Genomic DNA, 19,560 nt, shown 5'->3' with positions numbered 1-19,560 from the left:
TTATTATTTATTTATTTCTCCAGCATGGGGTCTGGCATGGATTCACATGCTCATGAATATTCCCCGTCGTCAGGCTGGGAATCCTCGGTAAAGAAAAAACCAGTATCAGTTTCGTTTCTGATCTGTCTTTCGTAGTAATAACCAATTACTGGTCTCTGCGTCATACTGACCACAGCCAATGACTGCCCTCTACCTAAGCACCGCCTCTGGCAGCCATCTTCAGATTTTTACCGCACGTTCATGTGTTGGGATCCTCGTGCTATTGCTCTCGAGCGTTAGTGCTATTTTTTTCGCTTTTTCACAAAAAAACTTCGATTCTTTCGGTCAAAAGAGCCTCAAGCTCCACCGATCCTACATCCGATCAACGGGGACCCGTGTCGGATTCGTCTGTCCCCCTCAAGGGTGAAGATTCGTCGAGCTACACTTCGGAGGACTTCCAGAAGCTTCTCAGGCCCGGTCTCGGAGATGGCCCAGGAGAAGGGAAGCTCGACGCCCGGAAAGCTGTTCAGGGTTTGCCCTGGATGCCAGCTGCAGAACGTCTTTAAGGAGGACGAACACTCTTTCTGCCTTTACTGCCTTCATGAGGACAAAACGCACGTGGAGAAGGACTGTGCGTTTTGCTGCAACATGTCGGAACGGACCATGAAGGACCGTCATCAACGTCTCGCCAACTGGCTGGAGGGTAAGAGCCCGTCTGGTGAGAAGAAGAAGAAATCCGAGCGGTCTTCTAAGACCTTTGAGGGCGCCCCGGCGACGGGGGCCCAACATAAGGCCAAGCACCGCGAGTCCGCTGGCACCGGGAGCGCCGAACGGTCGGGCTCTACGGGGGCCAGGCAGGGCGCACCCTCCCCGGCACCATCAACCACGAGCCAACGCTCTGGGTCGGGTAAGAGGAAGGCCGAGCACCCGGCGAAGCTCCTGGAGAGGCCCCGGTCGAGCTCTAAGGCAGAGGAGGAGCGTGGCAGTGCCCCCTCCCTCAAGGATAAGGCGGTGAGCGCACCTAAGGTGGTGAAGGCCTTGATCCATCCGACCAAGCCCTCTATCGAAACGGTCGCGGCGGCCCTGGCCCAGCCTGTGGAGGCTGCACCAGTGGTGGCGACCTCGGGGCCCAGAATCTCCCTGCCTCCTCGGAGGGAGTCTTCTTTTGTGCCCATCGATAGGACCTCCGTGAAACCCTCCGTGGGGAAGAAGAAGGGGGGGCGGGGCGTCGTCGTAGATTCGGCCTCAACCTCAGAAGAGGAGCTGATCGAGGTCTTAAGCCGCGGCCTAGGCGTGGAACAAGACCAGCCCGTCGGAATGGGCCCCGACGCAGGTGACGACGACATCGTCGAGGATACCGACGGGGCCCCTGCTCGCCCGTCGGATTCCCCTCTGCCAGCGCCGCGAGACAACTCGGCGGCCATTTTGTTGGCCATACAGTCCTTATGCACTGAGATAAGGACGAGGCTACCGTTACCGACGGAGGAACCTCTCCCGTCGGGGGATCCAGAACCGGGACCTTCTGGTGTTCCCCCTACCAAGAAAAGAAGGATCCATCCTCCACCTCCTTTTCAACCGTCGCGCCCCGTCCAGCCCTCCTCCCCGTCCACCCGAGGGGATGATACGGGGACTGACACGACGGGTACGGACGACGAGGCATACGACGAGGATTTTCCGTCGTCGCCTCCCACCAGGGCTTCTCCGCCCGACGAGATCGGATCTTTCCACTCCATGATCTCCAGGGCTTCCGAGCTTTTCCAACTCTGCCCTGAGGAGAAGAAAAAGGAAGGCTTCCTTTATCAGCGGCGCGAGGCCAAGAGGAAGACGGTCCTCGCAGTGCCTCTATTGGACGACATTTGTGATGAGGGCCTTTCCCTCCTCAAGAACCCTTCCACGACGCCAGCTAGAAGAGACCGGTACGAGAAGAAGTACCGGGTCCCGGACACGGCCCCCCTGTGCCTCCGGGCGCAGCCCACCCCGGACTCCGTCTCCGCGGCAGCCAGGAAGAAAGCGGGGGGGGGGTGCGGCTTCCACATCGACTTCCCCGCCGGACGGCGAGGGAAAGAAATTGGATACTATGGGACGTAGAGTCATCTCGTCGGCAGCGACGACGATTAAAGCGGCCAACGCCTTGGCTATCGTGGCCCGCTACGACAGGGAGCTCTGGTACAAGATGGCTCCCCTGCTGGATTTTCTGCCGGACGACAAGAGGGCGGAGGCCCTTGAGATCCTCCAGGAGGGTGAAGTGGCTTCGGACCACGCCATCACCGTGGCGACGGACATCGCCGACGCGGGGTTCCGCCAGCTGGGCAACGGCGTTTGCCTTCGACGTCGTGGATGGCTCAAAGCTACGGACTTTCGGCAGGACGTCCAGACCAGAGTCCTGGACATGCCCTTCGACGGGAACAACCTGTTTGGGAAGACGGTGGACGATTCCCTCCAGGCCATCAAGGCGGATACTGAGACGGCCCGGGCCCTTGGAGTCCTGCAGCAACGACGGACGCCCTTTCGGAGCGGCGGAGGCAAGGGCGCCTCCAAAGGTTCCGGCGGCGGTTTCTCTTCCTACCGTCAAGCGGCCCGCTCGTCGTCGCAAGAGGCCTACAGAGGACGAGGCAAGTCTAGCGGACCCCGCCGTCGTCGCCAAGGAGGTCAAGGCCGCGTCCAAGCAGGATTGAACCGGCCGTGGGGTCGGGCCCCCACCGAAGCACCCCGGTGGGAGGCCGGCTGGCGGGCTTCGTCAGCGTGTGGGAGTCCATCTCCACCGACCGTTGGGTGCTGGACGCCCTGGCCCGGGGCCACGCGCTCGAGTTTCAAAGAAGGTGCCCGCGCGTCCCCCCCCGTGGCCAGGAAAGAACTTCACGTCCCTCAACTTCTCCTGGAGGTAAAGGCGATGCTCAGAAAGGGCGCCATCGAACTCGTCCCAAAGAGGCTTCGGGGCTCCGGAGTCTACTCGCGATACTTCCTCGTCAAGAAGAAGACGGGAGGATGGCGCCCCATCCTAGACCTGCGACGGCTGAACAAGTTCATCAAGGCGCAGAAGTTCCGGATGGTCACCCTACAGCACGTCTTGGGTCAACTGGAGGAAGGAGACTTCCTATCGTCGTTGGATTTGGAGGATGCCTACTTCCACATTCCAATCCTAAAGGGGCACCGAAAATTCCTCAGGTTCGTGGTACAAGGGCGTCATTACCAGTTCAAAGCCCTTCCCTTCGGACTACGGTCGGCACCCAGGGTATTCACCAAGTGCCTCGCACCGGTGGCGGCGCAGTTGCGCCGCGAGGGGATCCACGTCTACCCCTACCTGGACGACTGGCTCATCCGCGCCAAGACGAAGGAGCTCGCCGTGGTCCACACAGCAAGGACCGTCCAACTCCTCACGGACCTGGGATTCTCCGTGAACTACGCCAAATCCCACCTGGTGCCCGCGCAAGTCGCACTGTTTCTGGGAGCGAGGCTCGACACAGTGTCCCTTCTGGCCTCCCCGTCGGAGGAGAGGACCAGGACCATCTTGGGCAAGGTGCAACGGATGTTGGTGGCCAAAGTGAGATCCATCAAGTCCCTCCTCGGGATGATGTCTTCCTGCATCTACCTCATTCCCATGTGCAGGCTCCGGATGCGCCCGTTGCAAGAATTCCTGGATGCTCGCTGGATCCAGACGACGGGCAGCTTCGAAGAAAGGATCAAGCTCGACGAGAGTTTCCGACGAGCGATACGGTGGTGGGGCACCCGCGCGCATCTGACGGCGGGCATGGACTTCCAGACCCCAGCCCACCAGGAGACTGTGACCACGGATGCCTCCCTGGAAGGGTGGGGAGCGCACACCGAAAATCTGCACGCGAGGGGACTCTGGCTCCCGACAGAGAAGTCCCTGCATATCAACGTCCTGGAGCTCCGTGCAGTGTTTTGGGCCCTCAGGTCCTTCCTTCCGTCCCTAGTGCTGTCCAAGGAGGCGCAGGACTTGTGGCATTGGGCCGTCGCCCAAGGGATTTTTCTGGTGCCGTTTCATCTGGCAGGGATAAAAAACACCATCGCCGACTCACTCAGCAGGGAGCTGCGCTCGTGCCACGAGTGGGAACTACGGCAGGATCTGGTGGATCGCCTCTTCCGACGGTGGGGCACGCCCCAGGTCGACCTGTTCGCGACGGCGACGAACACCAAGTGCCGGAGGTTCGCCAGCAGGTTTCCCCAGACGAGGAGCATGGGCGATGCTTTCTCGTTCCCCTGGGAGGGCCTGTTCCTCTACGCGTTCCCTCCCTTGCCTCTGCTAATCCGGCTCGTCAACCAGCTCAAGAGGTCACGGTGCAGGATGATCCTCGTCGCACCTGCGTGGCCGAGGCAGATATGGTTCCCGGACCTTCTGGACTTGTCAGCGTCCCCGCCGATCAAGCTGCCGGCGGACGCGGATCTACTCTCCAGGGAAGGAGGCGCCATCCTCCACCACGACCCGAAGTCGCTGAACTTGCAGGCCTGGCTCCTGCAGCGCTAGAGTTTGGAGGATACGACATACCGGCCGATTGCAGAGAGGTTCTTGCAAAGGCCAGGGCGTCCTCGACTCTTAAATGCTACGGACACAAATGGAAGAGGTTCTCTGTCTGGTGCCACGCACAGAAGATTAACCCTCTTCGGATTACGGCTCCCCAAGTACTGCCGTACCTGCTGACGCTGGCCAAAGCTGGACTGGCACACGCGTCCATCAAGATTCATCTTGCCGCGATCTCCCGATACACCAGAACCACGGGTCGGACGTCCTTGTGGTCTCATCGTCTGGTGAAAGAGTTCATGAAGGGACTATTCAGATCGTTCCCGCCGGTGAAGGCTCCGGCCCCGGCGTGGGAGCTCAACGTGGTGCTGACCAAGCTCATGGGACCTCCGTTCGAGCCTCTGCACTCGGCCCCGTTGAAGTTTCTATCGTGGAAAACAGCTTTTCTTGTGGCCATCACCTCCGCACGACGAGTGGGAGAGATCCAGGCCCTTTCCTGCAAGGCCCCGTACTTGACTTTCCACGACACCAGGGTAGTGCTCAGGACGCACCCCTCCTTCATGCCCAAGGTACCGTCGGACTTCCATCTCAACGAACCCTTGGTGTTACCTGTGTTCTTCCCGTCGCCTTCGTCGCCGGCTGAGAGGACTTTGCACTCGCTGGATGTAGCTAGAGCGCTGAAGTTCTACGTGGACCGCACGAAGGGTTTTCGGAAGACGTCACAACTCTTTGTGAACTTTGGACCTGTCAATCAGGGGAAGGCTCTCTCGAAGGCTTCCATCTCCAGATGGCTCTCCGGCTGCATCATGTACTGTCACCGGTTGGCAAACCGACCGCTGCCTGGCCGTCCGAGAGCCCATTCCACCAGAGCGATCGCAGCTACCACGGCGTTCCTATCTGGTGTGCCCCTGCTGGACATATGCAGGGCTGCTACGTGGAGGTCGACGCACACCTTCACGAAATTCTACTGCGTCGACCGGGATTCCAGGGAGGAGTCCAGGGTCGGCCAAGCAGTGCTGCGCAACCTGTTCGCCTGAGGTGAGCCTGGTGAGGAGGTAAGATGCTTAATGTTGAGTTTGTGTGATGCTTAATGTTGAGCCTTTACCACCTCCCGTGGTTGTGCATGTGTGTACTGCTATGTATTCTTTATTCATGAGCATGTGAATCCATGCCAGACCCCATGCTGGAGAAGGAACAAATTACTTACCTGTAACTGTTGTTCTCCAGCATGGGTCTGGCATGGATTCACATGCGAACCCTCCCGCCTACCCCTCTGCGGCTCTTCACTTGGTCATACTGCCACTTCACGTGCTTCCAAATCTGAAGATGGCTGCCAGAGGCGGTGCTTAGGTAGAGGGCAGTCATTGGCTGTGGTCAGTATGACGCAGAGACCAGTGATTGGTTATTACTACGAAAGACAGATCAGAAACGAAACTGATACTGGTTTTTTCTTTACCGAGGATTCCCAGCCTGACGACGGGGAATATTCATGAGCATGTGAATCCATGCCAGACCCATGCTGGAGAACAACAGTTACAGGTAAGTAACTTGTTCCTTATTGTGTCTTAGCCAATGTTTTTGACTTTTTACACATTTTCCAAACAAGTAAAAAATATTTAGGACAATTAACCGAATAAAAAAAGAGAATAAAATAGAGAAAGGAGGAAAAAGAAAGAAAACCAAGATAATACATTTACAATTATCAAATTTCATTTCTTAATGATCATCCAACTTGAAGTCTCTCAACTCTTACCACTTCTGCGGCCAAAGTTTCATTCCCAGACGATAATCTGAGCCAAAATTCCTGTGTCCAACCATCTAATATCATGGACAAATCTTCTCAGTCTAGTGACTTTAACCTCCCGAATGCCCAAACACTTGGATAACGGATGTTTTAACGTTTGACATTAGCATCACATTTAGCACAACAATCGTCTGATAGAGCTGTGTCTCTGGCTTATTGAATTTTTAGAGTGGGGAGTAGATGGTCTGAATCTTAGGAAAAGGTCCCTTGAACTCGGATATGGATATTTGGTCAAATATGTGTGCAGAGTCGTCCTTTTTTTTTTTGTTGCCCATGGTGGACAATGATTGTGACAACTTTGCCCTCCTCATCCTCTCTCCTGTTTCCAACCAATCCCAGTTTTTCATCTGCTCTTTTACTTTTGTCTTGTATCGGAAGATCTGATGTACATTCAGAGTTGTTCAAAAGCTCTAGGCATCTCACCTTTAATTTTTCAAGAAATGTGTTCGTATTGCACTGGAGTAGTAGGGACAGGATCTCATATAATGTTCCCTTTAAGGGAACCAAAAGGGACCTATACAAGGAGATCCATTTCCACTCCAACCACGATCTTAGAGAGGAGAGTCCCAGTTCATACCTCAGGGATACAATAGGAACACAATTCGAGAGGGATAGTGTCTTTTTCCAGAGCTTTCTCTTATCGAATCCCAATTCACATCCATCGCGAGCACATTTGTGTCCATGCCAAATAAAATGACAGGGACCACCTTTCCAAAATAGAATTTTACCAAAGGAAGTATAGAGAATTTACAAAATGTAGTTCTTACCCTTTTCATTTCAGCCCCCAACTTAATAGTTTTTAGACTAATAGTTTCTAATCTGTGAATTTTAGTTGGGTATGACTTGATTATAGATCCCAAATAGGTAAGCTTAGAAACAACCTCTATTGGTCGGTGATCCATTTCCCATGAATAGTTCTTAACTCTTTTGTTCGGGTGTTTGAAAATTAGGATTTATCCTGAGGTCGTTATTTCGAGCAGAACAGAAAGCAACCCCTGAAGTACGACCTGTGAGTAATCCAGTACCACCACCTCATCTGCGTAAACCAACCAGCTGATGTTAGTTGAGCCGATGCTCGGTGATACTAGACCGCGCTCCTTCAGGCTTTGACCAAGGTCAGCTGTAAAGAGGAAGAACAAAAGAGGCGAGATCAAGCAGCCCTGACGAACCCCTCTATCCACCCGTATAGGCTCTGATAGTTGACCCGTCCTTGACAGTAACTCTCATCCTGGTATTTTGATGCAGTTCAATCAGGATAGAGAGTAGATTGGACTGGACCCCCATTCATACAGTTTCTTTCACAAGAGACCCCTATTAACTGTATCAAAAGCTTGGGTGAGGTCAATCCATGCCCCAAAAAGAGGTAAACCACTTTTGTTTCCCAAGTCTCCATTTAAGCAACTAAGAACCAAACCGTTGAGGGAGGTGGATAGTCCTTTTTTATCTCCTTTTTTTAAAAAAAAATCTGGATTGTGATGCAATTTTTCTACGATTCTGGGAGTTCTTTTTACATGATTATTTTGTCAAATAGTAATTTAGGTACATGAGCACACAAAGATTGGTTCATTTTCAGGGTCCAATTACTCCCATTCGGGCCAGCCGCTCTAGAAGTGGAGGAGTTATTTATTAATAGCGCTATATCCACTCTGGTAAACGTTAGGGACCATTGGGCGATTTCCAAACTCTCATGGATAGGTACACAACAGATATGTATACCAGAGATAAATGGTCAACCCAAGTCTGTTCTTGTAATATGGCGTCTTGATTGCACATCAGCAATTCTTGTGTTGCCCCGATAATAGCCCAGACATTTTTAGAGTTTCTCTGATTTAATGACCTGAGCATAAGTTCTCCATCGTGCTGCAGGATGGATGACTTAAATGATTGTTTGCAATATCTATAACGATCTTTAATGAGGCTAAGAGCTGTCTCGGATTTTCTATCTGGTTTAGAGCTGCTTTTTGATGTCTTCTAATTTTGTTCCAGAATCTAGAGGTTAAAGGAATGTTTGTGGAGCAGCTTGCGTTTTTGGGTAATGGGTTTCTGAGGATCCAAGTCCAATAATAACAGGTGGCAACTTGAGGGATTGCAGGAGTCGGACATTTGATCCTCGGGGAACATTAACTGCCATGTTTTGTAGTTTGCTAGTCGCCCCCCCCCCCCATCAAATTTTCTAATACAGTTGCCAGCCTTATTCACAGACAATTTACATGTATATGTGGAAACCGCTGCAGAGAAGTTGACATCTATTGATAATTTGAGCATTGCATGATCAACCGCATTCCCTTCTACAATTAACGTCAGTTTTTAAAGATTTTCCTAGAAACAAAGAAATAGTCAATTGTAGAGGAAGTTGTTTCCCTGTGCCAAGTTGGGATACTTGGAATGTCTCGCCTAATATTTCCATTGAACATCCATAGGTCCCATAACTCATGAAATTTACCCAGGCTAGGCCATTTTGTATTTTGATTGCGTGATTTTCCTGAGACCTGGTCTTTAGTCGTCAGGCACTGTGAATTTAAGTCTCCTGCTATTAGCACTTCATCCATAGGGAACAGAGATAATAGATCAACCAGCAAATCGGACAACTTTAACAGAAAATCAAAAAGGCCCCACCCCAGATAGTTCCAATACAAATTTACCAAAATCCAGCTCGATCCAACATTCGGGCCCTTATACTCCACCCTTACTATAAGGATACCTTGTGTTTCATTTGATAGTAACCTGGATTCATAGAAAACATTGTTTTTACAAGCAGTCATCAGACCCCCAGAAGATCTACCTCTTTCCGACCCAGAAAACAATTGTTGAAACGTGGTAAATTCATCTATTCCAATTGGACAAGTGAGCCAAATTTCTGAAGTAAAATCAAATCAAAAGACCCAAAAATATTTCATCGGCTCCTGGGGTAAAACACAGCCTCTAGTATTCCACGACCGTCTAGGGTTTTTTTTTTCTTTCTTTCTAGAGGCTCTGCTGTTGAATGCCCATTTTAAGGAGGACTGGGGGTGGGGGGGGGTTGTCGATCTCTGGAACCATTTCCCAGACGTCCGTTGACGCTGGGCCAGTACCATTTGTAACTTTGGATTTGATTAAGAAGCCGATTTTCCTTTCAACTGAGGATGTATAATTAACTAAAACAGGGCATTATTTGGATACCTTGAACCCCCCCCCCTTTTTTTCCCCAGATTTCCCCCAGTATTGATTCCAGACCCAAATTTGACCTCCATACTAGTTCAGCTATGTTCGTGTCTGCAGAGAAAGGAAATGTAAACACTTCAATATCATCTGTGGAGAAATGCTGTAAGCCCGGGATTGATTTAATTTCTGAGAGGATCCTGGAGCGATTCAGAGGTTCCCCAATTTGAGACGTTGATGACAGTCTGGATATGTACACTTTTAGCTCTTAATATTGGGGGTTTGTATTGCAGACATCTGGCTTTTGCTCCATCTGTGGTTGAGTTGGAATGTTATTCTTTGGATCGAGGCCCTCCCCCAGATGTGGAGGGATTTGGAACAATTCTTTGATACCACCAGTTGGTTGGCTAAGGCCATGCTTGTGGACGCAGACCTGCCTCTATTGATGATGAGCTGATTCTTATAATTGGATAAGGGCTGATTTTCCCCCTTGTCCAACCGCTAGGATTTGGATAGTTTTAAGGAAAATCAGGGCTATCTTAATTGCAGAATTCATCACATTTTTGTTTTTTTCTTTGCTAACAGAGAAATTGGGGCAATTCACCTAGGTGGTTCAATTATGTCTTTTTGGCTGCCAACTCTGGTTTTCTTTAGTTCAGCCTCAGGAATCTCATTTGTCTTTTTCTTTGATACTCTTTTCTGTTTTTGTCCTTTTCCCTTTTTGGGGACTTTTTCTTCTCTTACCACCTCTCCTACCTTCACCCTTAAAGTCTTCACAAAACGATTTGTGTCAGCCAAGTGTTTCCTCTTCCCTTTTAGTCTTGCCGTTCACCGGAACTTGTACGTTTTTGTCTTCCTTGGCCATTTTTTTTCTTCTATTTCGTTTTGCCTGACAGTTTCTTTTTTCTCTCTTCTTCCACTACCTCAACGTTTGGTGGAACATTTCCTGGGAGGGGCGGGGGGGGGGTCAGGAACAATAGCTTTAGATGTTACGTCCAAATCTATGGCCTGCTCATTCGCAGAAATTCCTCCATCACTGATGCTGATAGGGGAGAGTCATCAGGTGATAACTCAGGGGCTATCATGGGATGTTTGCAATTATAACCCTCCTCATTGCCCTTTGGCAGGGACATTAAGCTCTCCACCAAAGGCCCGAAATCCATTTTCAACATACCACACTGGTCTGAAAGTCGATCCAATTTTGTTGCTTGATCTTTAAAAATTTCCCAGAGATCCCTTTGGACCTCTCCAAGACCTTCATCAACGGCTGATTTAATTGTCGTTATTTCTAGCAATATACTCAAATGTTGCTGGACCTCTAACTTGATGGATTCAAACACCTTCACCAATGAACTTAAAACAAAGTTCAAAGCAGTAATTGTTGGAGGGATTAAGGTTGAGTTTGATTCAGCTTGCATTTGTGGCTGCTTGCTTGCAGAAAAATCAACCACCCTGGCCGGTTCATGTAGTGAGGCCTCGCTCTCCAAGTCATGGTCTTGTTCTTCAGGTATTTTATTTAGTTTGTGTGGTGAGTTCGTAGGTATTAGCATTTCTCCAACAGATCTTCATCACATGGGTCTATCACAATTGTTGGCATTTGTGAAGTTTCATTTCTTAATTCATGGGTTGGAGGCTGTGCTAAGGAACAATCAGTTGTAGTTGCTGTGCCTACGGAGAAATTAGTTGGTATTGCATTTTTCATTGTAGTCGTCCTCAAGGTATAGTCCAGGTTAGTAGGGAGTGAATCTCGAATAAGCTGATTGACAGGCGTCAAGATTCCCAATTCCCGTCCTTGAAGGGCTTGGGGATCCACGGTTGAGTCCAGGGAACCAGAGGTTGTAGGTGTCTGGTTATCAGAGAAGACACTTGGCGGGGGATGAAAAACAACCCCACCTGTTTTATAGCGTTTCAAAAAAGTTCTACCTTGTGTGCCTTCTGTACTCTCATATCGTTCATTAGAAGCACCCTCGTTTGTCTTTTTTTTTTTTTTGTTTTGTTTTTTTACACGTGTCGTCTGGATTCCCTGTACTGCGTAAATTATACACTTATCGGTTACCTTTCAAAGCTTGGTAGACCGAAGCACCACCCTTGGGTCAAAGGCTCGGAGGCCTGCAGTCCCCAAATTGCTGTTTAGAACAAGGAAAACGGTTCTTTGCTAGTACTAGCCCTCTGGTCAAAAGCTTAAAACCCTGCAGTCCTCGGAGGGGGCAGGGGGTAGTATCTATTTTTTTTTTTTTTTTTTTTACAGATTTTCAAAAAGGCGTGAGAAATTATCATGCCGTAAACCAAGGAGAGCTGGCTTTAGCCGACCAAGGAGACGGAGAACCGGGAGGGAGGAGAAAAATGGTTTGGGCAGCGTCCAATGAAGCGACTGCAAGGGGCTTTATAGAGGGCTTTATTGAGTCAATAGTCTAGGAGTTGTAACGTTACCGCTTAGCCCCCAAGGGGCGGAGTGTAGGAGACCTGAACGTATGAACGTTATTATGTGCAATGTTTTCCAACTCCGCCTCCAGAAACAAAAGAAACAGCAGAAAGACTCCGGGGACAGCTGCACAGACTGCTTCACTCGTCCTCACTGCACGCAAGTGGCTTAACTCAGTCGAGGGGTACTTTTGAACTGAGACATTTAAAAGAGAGGCTAGGTTTAAGTATCCAAGATCGTATGCTGTACCATGTCACCACACCTAGGTGACCATAAACTAGGGTATTGCCCAGAATTGTGTAGGCTATATGCCCTGGATATGAACTGCCACTTTATTTAATGCAGCCAATAACGGATGTATTGCTTATGCAGTTTTAGGTAGATTAATGCATCACTAATCAAACCTTCCAAAAACGGAAGCAGTAAGTGCTTCCGATCTGCAACAGGGATAATACAGCTCTTCTGATTGTGTAATAGTGTTCTGGTGTTGGTTGTATGCATTCAGTATTTTGCGTGGGAGTATTTGTATTAAACATTAGGAATGTAGTGACTCGGGATACATTACAGATAATGGAGGCAGTCCTTGGGTAGTGTGCCTTTACATTGGGGGTGGATGATTGGCTGCAAGAGACCAGTTGATGTAGGGGTTGCACAGGCACAAATAAAATTTACATTAAGGGGCACGTACCTGAGCAAGCAAACATTATACTTAGTTACATTTCAAACGTACGTGGGGGGGACAATATCCAGAGGGCTAAAGCAGAAACACCACTTTTTCCGCTTGTTGGCTCCCTGTACGGTTTGCTGTGTTTTGGACTTTGTTTTTTACTCACTGCCAAGCTTAATAAAGCCTCACTCTATTTATGTGCTCTGCCTTGAGTTTCTAAGGCAATTGTACCCCAAAGACGTCTTATGTCCCAGAGAAGACACCCCTTCTCTGTTAGACATGCGGCAAGACTGGTTGCTGCTTTTTGCCCGTGCACATGGTAAAATAGTTGTACCTGGCTTGTCCCTCTTTTACCATCCTTCTTTCACCAAAATGAAGGCCATCTTTGCCTTGAAGACCTGTACTGACAGGGGTTGGGGGGAGTCACATGACTACCCCATGTACCTCTTTCTGTTTGTAACAGCAAGTGGCATTGAGAAAATTGAGTATAGACTCGACCACAAAGTCTGTATCCTAGGACTGGGGAGAGTGGGTATAGTCATCCTAAACCCAGTTCTGCCTGGCATATGTAGATGCATGTTGTAGATAGCGTGGGTTAACTTCCTGTGTATGAGAGCCCTTCTTGAATGCATCGGTATGCTTTGAGGGAATGTCCTGTTATTGGCGGAACCACCCCTTTGTTTGATTCTTATTGTGTGCTGTTTACACTTGATGCCCACAAGTGAAACAAAATCCGACCCTTTTACCCACTCACCTTGTCTACTGCTGGAACTTGCTACTCTAGTAAGGGCCGAAGCTGTGCACAAGCATCCTTTGATGCTCCATTCCCCTTATCCAGTGGGAACTGAATCGCAGCTCCTGCGTGAAGGATGCTGAAGCTTCTGACTGTGCCTGCATTGCTGGATCCAGAAGTCGGAGCCCGTTCAAAGTCGAGACTCTGAATTCTCTCAATGCAGAACCGACCTGAGTTTCTTCATCTCCGGACATCAGGAAAGAACCCTGGTTTCATCACCCCTGTCTTGGAAGCTTCATGGGACCTTTGATGACTTAAATGCATGTCACACTTTTCCTGTACTTTATTTTATGACTTTCTGCTTTACAGAGTAGAGTGACTTTGCAAGCTTCTCCAATATTCCTTCTTCCTTGGGATCCCTCCAAGCCGACCCCATCCACAGAAGCCAAATCTTGTGCCTGATGACCACGTTGGGTAGAGAGAATTGACACTTGGCGACTAAAAATGGTGTGGACATTTGAGGGAGGGAATTATGCTTGTATGCCTGTTTAGAAGCTTGCAATATGAAATTGTTACCTCCGCCCTCCTCGGCGACTGCAGCTGACTCGCTGTTCTGCTTCGACGCTGGAATCGCTAAATCATGAATAGTACTTATTCCTAAGGGTCTTGTTGTACCTACCACTTGTGTTGTCACTGGACCCGAAAGTGGTGCCTTACAACATGCACAGTGACTGCTTCTAGAAATGGCAAGACTGTTTTTGCAAACCCACGGTATTGCTCTGCTGACTCTCCGGCATTGCTGGTGAGTCTCTTCATTTATTAATCCCTGGGACTCGGTATTTCTCTGCCAACGATCTCTTGTGATACTCACTCCAGTAACTGGTTTTTGGGGACACTTGCAGGAGGGAACTCTCCCACCGAAGACTGCCCCGGTTTGTACTACTGGTCTGCCTAGATAGATTTGTGTATTTTTTTATTTTTATTATTTTTATTATTTATTATAATTTTTTGTTTATATTTTTTAATTATATACGTTACTGCATTTTCGTTTCTAGGGAAGGACCTCATTTTATTCTGATATGAGAGAGAGATTTCAGAATAAAATGAGGTCTTCCCTAGAAACGAAAATGCAGTAACACGTATATAATTAAAAAATTAAAAAAACTATATGATATATTGTTTTTGTGTGTGTGGATGTTCTCTTCCTGGGTATAAATGACAGTGTATACTGTTTGCAGACCACTCCACCTGTTCGGACTGGGTTGCTCTGCCGTGACTACTTAAGTGAGCCCCCCCCCCTCTAAAATCCCGACCACGTGGCTTAAGGAATATCACATTAACACACCCCTTGTCTGGCTAGCAGGTGGATCTTAAGTCTGGTCTTTAATGTTTAATCTGGGCAGTCCATGGCAGGGGGGCAAGTAGAGGGAAGGAGCAGGAGGAGGGGGGAAAAAGGGGGACGTAAAAGTTGAGGAGTGAAGGATCACATAGTTTGAGCTTGAAGCAAACATAGAGCTAAAGGGGTTAGTTGGGGGTTGATCTCTCTTGTATTGAAAAGGTTCAGTCTGGAATCAGTGGCAAATGCTGTGGTGAATTGTTGGAGTACTATGTTGATGTCAAAAGATGTCCCACAAGGAAGGTTGTGAGCTGTGGTGAGCGACTAAATTAGTTGGGAGGGGGGGGGGGTGATGGGAGAGTGAGTTTAGCATTGGAGGAAGATTACTTAAGTTAAGCATCAGGCAGCGTAGACTCATCCAGAGGTAAATTGGCTATGAGGCAGGCAGTAATGCATTCAGTGAAGCAGAGAAGGGAGAAACGGATGTTAGTCATCCGCAAATGGTTGGTGATAGTGAAGAAGGGGATTCCACTGAAAGAGAAGTGTGCGAGTGAGATGGAGAAGGCGCAGTCGAAGAGTTAAGGCTAGCCAAATGAATGTGGTGTCCTTGCGGCATAGTCAATAGAATATCCATTGCTGTTAGAGGAAGCTGTGAAGATATCAAGTAGTGTAAGTATAGGAGAGTGGTGAGTTGTTTCAGTAATAATGTTTTCGATTAACCTGACAGTTACTGGGTAGCTGACAATGTGGTTAAAGACACACTTTTGAGGATTTTGGAGTGGTGGGCAAGGAGGGCCAGGTCCATCGAAGGAGGAATTGTTTGGGTGAGTAGTAGGTTTCTTAATCGCAGTGGCTATTTTATAGCATCTGGTGAAGATGCTGATGGAGAGGTAGAGATTGAAGATATAAGAGAAGGCGATTGGTGCGAGCTGAGCAGTGGTTGGGTCAGAGTTCGATGGGTGGTGCAAGAGAAGTGGGAGAGTAAGGAAAGGGCGAGGATTACACAAGGTGGGCAGGGTGGGAGAGGTCTGGAGGTGGGCAGTGTGCCTCACACATTTCAGTGATTTTGGAGGAAACTTGAGAGGTCGTGTCATCTGCAGAGCAAGAAGGCTAAGGAGCAGTTCTTAAGGGAGCATAGCTTGGAGGACCAAGGAGAGGTTTTTTGGGGTATGTGCAGTGGGAGGTCATTATAATTGGAGGACTTGGTGTGGCTGAGGGTAGTAATGAGGCCAAGTTCTTACATGCACAAGAAGAGTAGACTACGTTAGTGGTCAATGGAGAGAGTAGAAGAGTTAAGGGAAGAGCGTAAAAATATGCGATTCTATACGTGTTGGTACAATGGTAATGCATGTTGACAGGTGGTGGTCTGAATGGAGTCCAGTTTTAACTGGTTTGCCTTAGCAACGTTGGAGCAGTTGAAAGCACCAATTGTGCTCTCGAGAGTGTCATCTGGGCTAGATGCGAAGTAGGTTGAAATCTGAGCAGAGGAGTTTGAGTGCCAGGTGAAAGGTAAATGAGGAAGTTTGGTGGGAGCGAGGAATTGCATACCAATATTTTTGCAGGAAGTGGGAGGCAAAGACCGAGGTGATGGTGTGTCCTTGCTGACCATCAGGCCAATATCGCCCTTTTTTGTTTTTAGTAAGTCAAGAAGAGTGAGAAAAAGTGGGGTAAGTCCGTGTGGAGAGCAGTCGGAATGGCTTTATTGTTGGCAGGGCATCCAGTTATTGGTGGTGGCCCCCAGAAGCATTTGTGTTGGTAAATTAGTCTTAAGTGGTCCGTAATAATTGTAGCAGGATTACGTGTTCAGACTACGGTCAATAAGGAGGGGTGAGCTTGGTGAAGGGAGTAGCTGAGGTAAAATAGTCAGAATAGATGAGGCTAAAGTGGATGGTGTGCAGGGGATGGGAGCAGCCATGTTACAGTTTAGGAGACACTTGGAGGATGGGGTTGGAAGAGTGCCCAAGTCATGAACACCGCATGAGGTTGGCGGATGCCACGTCAGTGAAGGAGCAAGACAGGATAAATAAAATGGGCAAATCTGTTGTTGGGTGAGGTAAATGGGAGTGTTTAAGAGGAGGTAGCAATGGGAAAGGGCTAGGGGTAGCAGAGAGAGGTGATGTAATGGTGAGTCAGAGGGCTTTGTGCATTTGTAGTGGTTGAGGCTAGATGAAGGTAGGTTGGAGGCTGGATTAGATGCCCTAGGACTTCACAGGGTCAAACAAAAAATGCCCTTATCATAGGTGCCTTTTGCTAAAGGATTTGATGGAAGAGTTGTTGTTTGTGGGGACGAGAGGTCATGAGATGCGGCCTCATGGAAGAAGGCCAAGTGGCTCTGCCTGATCTTCAGTGGCCGCAACCTGGCTGCTTCAGTTGTGTGGGTCATTGGTGAGTGGGGGTGAATGGTTGGCAAACTGCAGGAGAGGCTCAAGGGAGTTGCTGCACTTTAAAGCTGCCTTTTCTTGAATTGATGTTGAGCAGGCAGTGTGTGCTTCCTGTAACTTGCTGAAAGGAGTTTGGGACACGCTATGCAGCCACAGGGATGGGGGCTTGGGAGGCGTTAGCTTGGTTGTTGGATATTTGTAGATCGTTAACATTGCGTGAGCTCCAGTCTATCCATACCCACTTTTCAAGTTGCGCTTTTCAGGGACGATGCCATGTTTAGATTTTATTCTACATTGTACTTCCATGTGGTAATTAAGTATTGGTCTTGTACTGGCTAGTAATGCTACAGTCTACACACTAGCTGGTGAAGTTCAGATTGTCTCCAGTAATCAATGCTTCCCCCATAGCTCACCCATCAGTTATGTTCCCTCTCTGCAGTGTGGTTCTGCTGAGTACATGGCCCCTGAGGTTGTGGAAGCGTTTAGTGAGGAGGCGTCCATCTACGACAAGCGCTGTGACCTATGGAGTTTGGGTGTCATTCTGTACATCATGCTGAGCGGCTACCCTCCCTTTGTCGGAAACTGTGGTAGTGACTGTGGCTGGGACCGTGGAGAGGCGTGTCACACGTGCCAGGTAAGGCTCGTGAGAAAGAAAAGTGTGGCAATGTCTGCAGACCTAAACATAGGGAAGCGAGACCTCCAGTTAGATTGGTATAGGGGAGTGGTCTTTGACACCATTGGATGCATTCAAAGTTTTCTTCATTCTTTTTAGATTTGGAATTCCAATTGGCCAGTTAGTTAACCGATCAAACATACTTCTGGGCAATTCAAATTCCGAGTTCTTACTAATTTGCTATCCAGCTGAAATGTGTGGTTTTTGTCTCAAAGGTCGCTTGAATTGCTCAGGCATTTGGGGTTTCGGATAAACAGTTCCACTTGGCCAATAATGATTGAGAATGATCAATTTTGAATGTAAATTTATAATTTAGAAATGTCAGATATTCAGGGTCGCCGGTGCAAGGTGCCGGTTCTCAGTCCCCTGGGGGTTCCTTTACATCCGATCTGTTTCAGTTGAATGTTATTTGCATGGAAACATGGCAGTATCTGTGTTTCAGTGATCCCATGTTCTGGTTATAGGGTATAGGTGGGCCTTTAGTCAGTCATTTGTTATACCAGTCATCAAATGGTACAATCAAAATAGATGTGACATCGAAGCTGATACCAGACTGGGGCTTTGGGACCTGTATCTTCATCATAGAAGTTAGAAGTGTAAACAGCACAATAATAACATTAAGTCGCCAAAGAGCCCAAGAGATGATGGGCCTTGACATGGAAGCCTACTCATTTATGTATCTGCTCCGGAAGATTAAAATAGCTGGTTTTGAGTGAAGAACCGGGACCATACCCACAAGTTCAGAGTACCTTTTTAGTCGTTGAGCAAACTTTCCATTTTATTTTTATTTTTTTCCCATGAACGTGGTCTGTTTGGGGCACATGCCAAGAAGCAAGAATTTCTTATATATGCTTGACAAGGGATGGAAGGGGCAAGATGACAGAGTGGCTACTTTAATAACACAGAGAATATATATATTTCTGAGGCTTGTGGAATCTGCTTAGATCACAAGCTGTGCATAGGCTGACATCTAGTGGAAGCTGCAGAGTATTAGTTTGTTTTTCGAAACTCGAAAATGGGCGTCGAAACAGGGCGTGCCAGTAATGCTATCCCTAGTGTGACGTCCACTGTACCCACGATCCCTCGCGCGTCTAGGACCCTCAGATTGTTTTTTTTTTCCGCCATACTGGTCGGAAGCATCCCGTGGAGTTCCCTGGCCTTATCCATAATTTTACAAAAAATCATATTTCCCCGTTTTCTACATCCCAACGTCGAGTCGAAGTTCGACACTCAACGCCAGCCCGGAGAAGAAAACAACCGTTGAGAGCTGCACGACGGACTTGGGCCTAGGAAGGTCTCTGGCCTCGGCCCCTACAAGTAGGGAGAGTGGGGGGGTGGTACATACTCAACACTCTATATATAGATACATTTTCATATATATTCCTACACACACTAGCCCGCTGCCACAGGGTGCGTATGGAGGGTACTGTAACGCTCACCTGATTCCCGTAGAGGCGCCGGTCTTGACTGGGTGTATACCGTATCTTCAAAGGTGATGTGTAACACACGGCTGGCTCTTTGGGCTGGACCTCTGTGCACTGTATGTCTGCTCGAAGGGTAAGATGTCTGCAGATAGAAAATATGGGATTAAGGAACTGGGTTATTGAATGTCTCTCTCTTCTCCTGTAGAACCCCAAAGGTTAACGCTCTCACCTTAGGTAAGTGAACGCCGTGCTCTCCATCTGCCTCGGGGCAGGGTGCTGTAACCAGTTTCTTCACTGGATAAGGGGAGCAGGCCTCTTGACTTCAGAGGACTGCTGTCTGTCGTTTACTGCACGAACAGTAAGTTTCGAGTAATTCTAATGTCTTTAAAGTCTTTAGTAATGATGTTTCTTGTTTTGCAGGGTTCCGGGCTGAAGTGAGTTGAAGATGGAGCCCGTGTGATGAATAGAAGCGCCTGGAAGCACGCAAGTAAGCGCTTGTTGCCTGCTTCACGATGCGCTCTAA

At 48.6% G+C, this 19,560-nt stretch overlaps 1 protein-coding gene across 1 annotated transcript in view; it reads left to right on the top strand.

Annotated features, from left to right (window-relative positions):
• Positions 1-19,560, top strand: part of MKNK2 (MAPK interacting serine/threonine kinase 2) — a 106,953-nt gene that overhangs the window by 54,130 nt on the left and 33,263 nt on the right. The window contains exon 11 of the mRNA XM_069649507.1: positions 17,380-17,574. Within this exon, the coding sequence (XP_069505608.1) occupies positions 17,380-17,574 (195 nt within the window). The remainder of the gene's footprint in view (positions 1-17,379; positions 17,575-19,560) is intronic.

This window comes from Ambystoma mexicanum, chromosome 1p (genome assembly GCF_040938575.1).
Source record: "Ambystoma mexicanum isolate Mex_15411 chromosome 1p, UKY_AmexF1_1, whole genome shotgun sequence".
Lineage (NCBI taxonomy): Eukaryota > Metazoa > Chordata > Amphibia > Caudata > Ambystomatidae > Ambystoma > Ambystoma mexicanum.
Note: the sequence above shows the minus strand (reverse complement) of the source record. Positions and strands in the feature narration are given on the sequence as shown.